Below are 7369 nucleotides of genomic sequence, written 5' to 3'. Positions count from 1 at the left end.
TTTGATTGGCTAGCCGCTGTGATGTATTGCATTGTACGGTGTTTATGTCATAATTATGATCAGGTTTTGTTTCAGCTATAGTAAAATACAGTGAGTGGATATAAGATGAGGAAAATATAATTTTAATAATAAAATCACTTTAAATGTACAATTGTAGTGTTGTGAGTACAGTGACGTTGGCTAGTGTGTGCTTCGGCTCAGCGAGGTACACTTGCTTGGGACATGGAGCTATTAATAACAAGCACCACTATGTCGCTGCTACTTCTCAGCACTCTGCTGCTGTTAAATGGGGTGTCTTATTCTGCAGCAGGAAACTGTGACGGTGAGAGCCAGCTGGCTAGATCAATATTGCAATTGATCAACAGCTTTATATGCCTTGCAGCTGCTGACTGTATGTACATACAGTACAGTGGCCAGACAATGCCATGTTTTCTGGTTTCTTAACTGATAAAAGCACATTTTAAGACACTAACTACAAAACTGGCTTGCAGTGTGCGTGGGGTTTCTCCACAGACTATATGGAAGTGTGGCGTCTAGCCACAAGGAGCTCACTCCTGCTCTGGTGGAGGAAGAGCTGTTCCAGGCCTGTTCTGTTGCCCAGGGGAAGGAAGCAAGGCTGGTGAGAACACTATGGCTGAAATGACATGTAGCGATGACAAATAGTAACAATAATGACAAAATGTACATGCTGACTGCTCTAAATAATGGAATAAAATACAGATTTTTAAATTAACAAAAAATATATTTCATTTTTTAGAAATATAATGTGTACTGTATTTGTATTTTCTTAATTAAATGAATACAAGTAAAAAATATTTTTTTCGATAAAAAAAATGCTGTTTGGTTTGACATCATACACAAAAATATCCTGCAGGTGTATCTAATATTTTAGCCACTTCTTGTGTATTAATATACAGTACAGCAGTGGTTCCCAAACCTTTTACAGTCACGTGCCCCTTGAGACAGTTGACCTGAAGCCATGTACGCCCTACTCCCGCACACTTAAAAAACATAAACCTTTTTAACTGAACTTGAAATATTGAACATAATTAATTGGTTAATTAATTGTATAGTAATTCCAGGTCAAAAATGTGTATTTTGGTCATATTTTGATAGAGTTTCACATGAGCACTGATAAATGGATAAGTAATCATCCTACATATATTTTATTCCAGTTTGATGTTGGCCTCCTTCCATTTGAATGGATTGAATATGAGCTTCACTTTTTTTTGTCCACTCACAGTGGCCATGGTTTAAGTCGGCATATTTATTTAATATTAAACACTTTTAATGCACAAAATAATCATCAAACTTCCTCATTTGTTCATATGGTGCACACAGAGCAATGAACTGCCGTCTCCTTTCTGCTCAGTTCTCCTTGCGTTGTGAGGCGTTCAGGCACACTCGTAATTGTAAGTGTTTAACGCTAATTGTTTTTCATTTTATTCACGTACCCCATGACAATTGGTGTACCAATAGGGGTACGCGTACCCCACTTTGGGAACCTAGGCAGTACAGTAATACTTTTATTTACTCTTTAGTACCAGTTTTTGTACTCTGCTTGTGTTTGGGAAGCCAATATGAGAATTCACATGATTAAAGCCAAGAATATGGCCAATGTAGTGCAGCAAGTGGCAATCAAAATGCAGCTTTTGGTAAAATTAGTGTGAAGTTAGAAATGAACGAACCTTTCAATGCTTTGTTATAGCCATGAGCAACACGTGGCTCTGTACGACTTTTTTCTGCACAAAAGGGGATAATGGAGTGTATGTTCATGTGCTGTCCCAGTGTTATTACCTAGGAGCGAGCAGTGATGCAGCCACGCGAGTCACGGCCACCGTGTCCCAGCCTCTGTCCTCCCACGTCCCTGTCGACAAGATATGCCAGCGCCTCAGCAGCAGGGACACGCAGATCTGTCAGCTCAAATACGGTAGATGTGTTAAAATCCTTGTGCTATTCAGAGCTGTTTTCATTTGCGAGATATATTTTTTTCAATGGAAACTGGTGAAATTGGATATTCATTTCAAAAACATATTAAAATAGTAATCTAAACTGAAATTTGTTCCATGCAACAACAAAAAAAGTGCAATTTTTCCACATAAACGAATGCAATCCTTCAATTTTCATACCAGGTGGCACTACTTTCCCATGCAGCAAAATAGATGAACTTTATTGGGTTTTGCAAGGCTGCCTTGTAATTGTAGTGGTGTCACTAAAAAACAGCAGTCATGTAAAAATACTGGCGTCTAAAGGGTAAAAAAAAAAAAAAACCTACCATGAAATATATTTGATAAGTATATTTCAGGATTAAGTAGTTTTAAAAGATTGAATTTTTTTAAGTGGGAAAATAGAATACATATTGACAGCAGGTTTTGGGAAGCGGACAGCACATTGTCATTTGGGACAAATGAGGATATTTTAAGAAACTCTTAAGCCAGTGGTGTCCAGAGTGCAGGCTGGGGACCATTTTCAGCCCGCAGCTCATTTATGAGCCTGAGTTCAGATTCAATATCTTAGCATATATTGACCTACAGACTGGTTTTAGCGTCTTTAATGTACAAAAAGTATCAAAATGGCTGGAAAGGTATGGGCACCCCATCTTAAACATTTATTCCAGGTTAAAGCCTGGTAACAATTCATTTTTTTATTTAATTTTTTTACAGGGCCTGAGCCGAGACAGCTGAGCAGTGAAGAGCTGAAAAAAATGAGGGTGTTGCAGCTGAGGAATATTTTAGCCTCATGGGGAGAAGAGTGTCGAGGGTGCTTGGAGAAACATGAGTTTGTCAGCCTCATCCTGGAAAAAGCGCCGCTTCAGAAAGCAGAGCTGTGAACAAACCTGTACACCGATGCAGATCAGGGTAAAAAGGACAAAATGAATCAAACACGACATGGTGATTTAATTCCAGTCAGCTGCCCCCTCAGTATATTGACTGTATAAATACTGACCATAGAAAATATGGGTGAAACAACTGGTCTCCTGGTAATCACTCCACCCGTGGAATATCTTTTTGTGCTTCCAGAGTCCATCAAACACAATATCAAATGCGACACAATAGAGTTCTTCGAGCGGTGCTCAGCTTTTGCTTTTTGTTTTTTTGTTCTTTTTGTCTGTGGTCATACTAGTGGGAGGTGCTGGATTCACTGGTGGAGCTCCCAGTTTTTTGGTTTTAGCTTTTTTCACTTTGTCCTTCAGGGCAGCGATGTCAAGCTTGCTTTCCACAGGAGCTGAAACAACAGTGCACTGTTTTAGACACATATTCTGTATAATGTTTTTCTCTGATACAGTACATGGCAGTTTGTAATTCTACCTTTTGCAGCCTTCTTCAATAAAGGCTTCTCTTTCGGAGGAATAAAAGCTTTGTTTCTCTCCTCCTGCTTCTTGCTCAGTGCCTCGGCCTGCTTGACCTAAAAAAAAAGCCCATGTTTGTCACATTGTATTAGGTGAAAGTTAATACTTTTTAGCACTAAGTACCACCTTTTTACACTTGAGCATCATGGTTTAGCTCGGGGCTGTGTGGCTTGTACTCACAGGTAATTGGAAAATGTAAATTAAATTTCAACAATTATTTAATAAGTTTGTATTTATACAATTATTTCAAATATATGTCCCTAATGCAACATTATTGCTTTTTAAAAATGTTTTACACATTATGGTGTCATGACTACCACTAGATCAGCTGTGTCCAAAGTGCGGCTCGGCAGCCATTTTTGGCCGGCAACCTTTTTTTGGGGCCTGCAGCCTTTTTTGGGCCCTTGGCATATTGTAAAAATAAATAAGATATATTATTCGATATTACACAACTTTCTTTGTCACCTAGTTTTCTTTAAATATATACAAGTTACTAGGATATATACATGGATTGGTTTACAAAATGTAAAATATCAACACGGCCCTAGCATCGTTTTATTTTGGAGTGGAAAAGTTTCAGACAACCCGACTGAAGGAGTGAACTTGACGATTAGCACAAGAGTTTTACTCAAGTGTATGCTGCCTACCTTTATTTCTTCCATTTTCTTCCTCCTTTTCACGCTTTCCCGCAGGAAGAATTCTCCCGTGGCCAGCTCCTTGTCAACCTTTTAAAAAAGGACCACACGTTCAATAGTGAAAACACGGTAAAGGATGCTATAGCTATGGAGACTGTTACACTTGTATTCCTATTTAACTTTACTGTCAAACAAACTGACATTGCTATCCGGCTGTGGCGGTGGGAATGGTGTGTACTCTTTCTTCACGCTCTTCTTTTTGGGCTCCTTGCGTTTGGCCAGATTCTTGTGGCGGAACTTGGGCAGGAAGCGCTCCCAGTTCTGCGTGCGGAGCTCGGCGTCTTTGGACAGTTCTCGTTTGATCATCAGTGTCTGGCGAAGACAGTTTGATAACCTTACTGTAATAGTTGTGATAGTGATTTATTATAATCGCTTGGCACTTTTTACTTTTCATGCCCTCAGCTCCAGGTTGACCCTGTATTGGCAGTCAAACCCAGAGAGATGTGTCTGTCAGAAGATCCAGAACAAGGATGGAAAACCTCTTCATTGGGCATGTGAAGCTGAAGTGAAGTGTCTGAAGTGTCTCTTTGTGAGGCTTACCTTGATATTATAGATGGGGTGGATGTTCTTCATTGTGTCCATGACAACCTTGCGCACCTAACAAGAACATTTCAGCTTATATCAGAGATATTCAACTAAATGGTTTTCACAAAGCCATGGACCAGGAGACCAAAAATCAAAGCCGACTTTATGGAGATCTCGTGACAACACACTAGTAGGCTTAACTACAGAATAATCCTGCATATGACCAAATCTAATGAAGGATCTTTCTTACAAAATCATCCTGTTTAAGTGCCTACTGCAAAAACACTAAAGCAGGAGTGACCAACGTGGTGCCCGCAGGTTGCCCCCCCCACGACCACATGAGGTGCCTGCAAGCCCAATTTTCATTCAGGTTTTCAGTTAATGTGAGAACACTATAAAGAAATGCATTCCGAAATACAAAATGTGAGTTGTGGACACTAGCATGTTGGTAATTTTCTGGTAAAACAAGCATATTCTGTTAGTCGAGTCCGGTTTTTGGTTTTGTGCTAAGTTCGTGTTCACATGAAAGGGGGCGTTTGACGTCATATTATTCTTCTGCTGAAAAGTGAAGCGATCCCAGCCAGTGTATTTTACAAAAAATGAGCATGTAATTATGGTGTGTTATGAGTTCCCAAAAGACTATGACAGCTAAAAGCAACACTGTCGCCGCCAGTACAGAAAGGAAGGACCGCTGACAGAACAATGCTGAGCATGTAATGGGCACGTTAACACTGATTTATTATACTAACTATAATTTACAATATATAAATATGTAATAACTTAATATACAAATAAAATATAATCAAATTATATAACTTATTTAAATCTTTGAAGTATGTCTTGTATGTCGTGACCACTAGATGGCAGTGTTAACGGTATTCACGCAAGGAGTGCCATGAGTTGGTCTAATGTTGGCCTAATTATTAATGTTTCATATTGCATTTTATTTCTGTTGCTAATGTGAGCATAACTAGCAGAATTCCTCGTCTAAAAATCTATCTCGCTTATAGATGGATAATATCATCAGGGAATGCTCTTTTTTTAATTTTTTTCCCCCATCTCTGAATTAGTTAAATAGTGAAACAGTGCCACTTTCATAGTTTACTTTGGGCTGATAGCCTGGACATAACCTGGTACCGACCAAGTTATGAGTTTAGCCTAAGTTACCATGGTGATACGGCTGCTTTAAAAGAAAGCTACCTTCACTGAACATGCAAGTCCGGCTTTCCACTCAGCACAGCTCGCTAACCCAATAAACTCGCTTCACAGAATACTCCTGAGTCTATGGTTATCCAGGCACAAGATGCAAAGTGCTCACCTCCTTCAGGCCGTTATAGGGCCCCAAGGCCGAGATTGTGTTGCCCTGCACCATCACATAACAGTTGGTCAACAACTCCAAAGCCTGGACACGGCAAAAAATAAAGCACTTAATTTGACCCAGAATTCAGGAATCAAAATCATTTCTAATAGTGAAAAATGTTGGGACTCACTTTAAGGGTGGAACCTTTGGGGCCGATAAGACGCTGTCTTCGCTTCACAAATCTTTCCCTGTTCCTCACCAAGGTCCCTATTTTGATGATGTCACACGCCACGTCATCCTGTAATATCCGTACAGCCTGAGAGCCGCAAGAAAAAAAGAAAGACATGCATGAAACGAATATAGACAATATAAACCTTGCATGTCAGCTATGTGCACGGCATCAACCTGCTCAAATGGAACACTCCTGGCAAGCAGCTTAATGAGATCCCTTGCTCTAATGATGGCATAAGGGTCAAAGGTTTTCTTGGTGGTGCAGACGCTCATGCTTCCCTCAATCAGGTCCAGGGAGGCTTTGATATGCTAAAATAAGATGAACCCTTTGAGCTTCGGGACTCATTTAATCAAATCGACTTTTTGTGGTACCTCAGTGTACTCACCACCTCTCCTAAAGCCTTCTCCACCAGCGGCCAGCAATCTTTCAGGTAGGCTTCTCTGTATTTAGGGAATAGTGTGGCGAAACTACTCTCCTCCAACAAACCACGGGGATTATCGTCTTTAGTGAAGGGCTGCTCTCTCCATCCATCAGGGACTGTCAGAAGTTCAGCTTCATCCACTATGCGAAAAAAACATCATTGTAGATGTTTTGGCGGACAATGACCCTTAATGCAAAGGTTTGAGTTGTAGCATTATGAGCTAGGAGGTTTGAAACACAACGAAACTCTGACCCAATTGTGGTGGATGATGAGCAGAACAAACCTATGCATATTCAATTACATTGGTACCAAAAGGTACCATCTCTACGAAAGACCAGTAAATGTGTTGTTTAAAATAACAACCATGCTAATTCATGAATGTCAATAAGCCAGGCGGTTCGCAATGATTCAAATATCACCGAGTGAACCCCGGTGCCACTTTCGTAAGAATATATGGCATAACACAACTGTAAATTACCTGGTTTTTTGTTGTTTCTGGATTTTTCCAAAGTTTTTGCGTCCCTCACGTTGTCCGCCGTGCTGCCGGACGCCATTTTTACGTAGAAGCGGAAGTGACGCAACGACTTTTTTCTTCAGCGTTTTACCGATGTTCGGTGACGCGGAACACTGCTGCTAGTGCGCCACCATCAGACAACATGACAAATGATGCAGGTTTGAAAATGGGAACGATTACATAAACCTTAAAAAACCATTACATTATTATCAGGTCTTATTAATAATATAAATTAAGAGTTGTTTATTTAATTGGCCACTGAACTTGCGTGGAAAGTCCGACAAGGAATCAATGACCGTAAAGTGGAACTGTATGAAACACAACAGAAGAGAA

At 40.1% G+C, this 7369-nt stretch overlaps 2 protein-coding genes across 3 annotated transcripts; one reads left to right on the top strand and one right to left on the bottom strand.

The window, feature by feature from the left end:
- Positions 1 to 207: 207 nt before the first annotated feature.
- On the top strand, positions 208 to 3349 carry cdnf (cerebral dopamine neurotrophic factor). Its single transcript, XM_054753726.1, has 4 exons — positions 208 to 322; positions 492 to 619; positions 1789 to 1930; positions 2664 to 3349. Exons 1-4 carry the CDS (start codon positions 223 to 225, stop codon positions 2828 to 2830), a joined length of 537 nt encoding a protein of 178 aa, XP_054609701.1. The 5' UTR covers positions 208 to 222; the 3' UTR covers positions 2831 to 3349.
- krr1 (KRR1 small subunit processome component homolog) lies at positions 2294 to 7197 on the bottom strand. Of its 2 annotated transcripts, XR_008566261.1 has the most exons (11): positions 7001 to 7197; positions 6487 to 6662; positions 6275 to 6409; positions 6060 to 6185; positions 5888 to 5971; positions 4585 to 4641; positions 4186 to 4356; positions 3997 to 4074; positions 3309 to 3405; positions 2947 to 3225; positions 2294 to 2836 (listed from the first exon to the last, which is right to left on the bottom strand). XR_008566261.1 is itself a non-coding variant. In XM_054753725.1 (10 exons), the coding sequence occupies exons 1-10, from the start codon at positions 7074 to 7076 to the stop codon at positions 3074 to 3076; spliced, it is 1152 nt and encodes a 383-aa protein (XP_054609700.1). In that variant the 5' UTR covers positions 7077 to 7197; the 3' UTR covers positions 2294 to 3073. The 2 variants fall into 2 exon arrangements, 1 of the variants encoding a protein (XP_054609700.1); XM_054753725.1 differs by having other exon boundaries at positions 2294 to 3225.
- Between the last annotated feature and the right edge of the window lie 172 nt (positions 7198 to 7369).

The sequence above is a fragment of the Dunckerocampus dactyliophorus genome, chromosome 15 (assembly GCF_027744805.1).
Source record: "Dunckerocampus dactyliophorus isolate RoL2022-P2 chromosome 15, RoL_Ddac_1.1, whole genome shotgun sequence".
Lineage (NCBI taxonomy): Eukaryota > Metazoa > Chordata > Actinopteri > Syngnathiformes > Syngnathidae > Dunckerocampus > Dunckerocampus dactyliophorus.
The sequence above is the reverse complement of the archived record's forward strand: the minus strand, read 5'-3'. Positions and strand labels throughout refer to the sequence as shown.

Coding starts and splice junctions, on each gene's coding strand:
- cdnf (XM_054753726.1), top strand. CDS start 223: ATGGAGCTATTAATAACAAGCACCACTATGTCGCTGCTACTTCTCAGC. Junction 620..1,788: donor AGGGGAAGGAAGCAAGGCTG/GTGAGAACACTA, acceptor GTGCTGTCCCAG/TGTTATTACCTAGGAGCGAG. Junction 1,931..2,663: donor GATCTGTCAGCTCAAATACG/GTAGATGTGTTA, acceptor ATTTTTTTACAG/GGCCTGAGCCGAGACAGCTG.
- krr1 (XM_054753725.1), bottom strand. CDS start 7,076: ATGGCGTCCGGCAGCACGGCGGACAACGTGAGGGACGCAAAAACTTTG. Junction 6,663..7,000: donor CAGAAACAACAAAAAACCAG/GTAATTTACAGT, acceptor TTTTTCGCATAG/TGGATGAAGCTGAACTTCTG. Junction 3,406..3,996: donor AGAAAATGGAAGAAATAAAG/GTAGGCAGCATA, acceptor CTTTTTTTTTAG/GTCAAGCAGGCCGAGGCACT.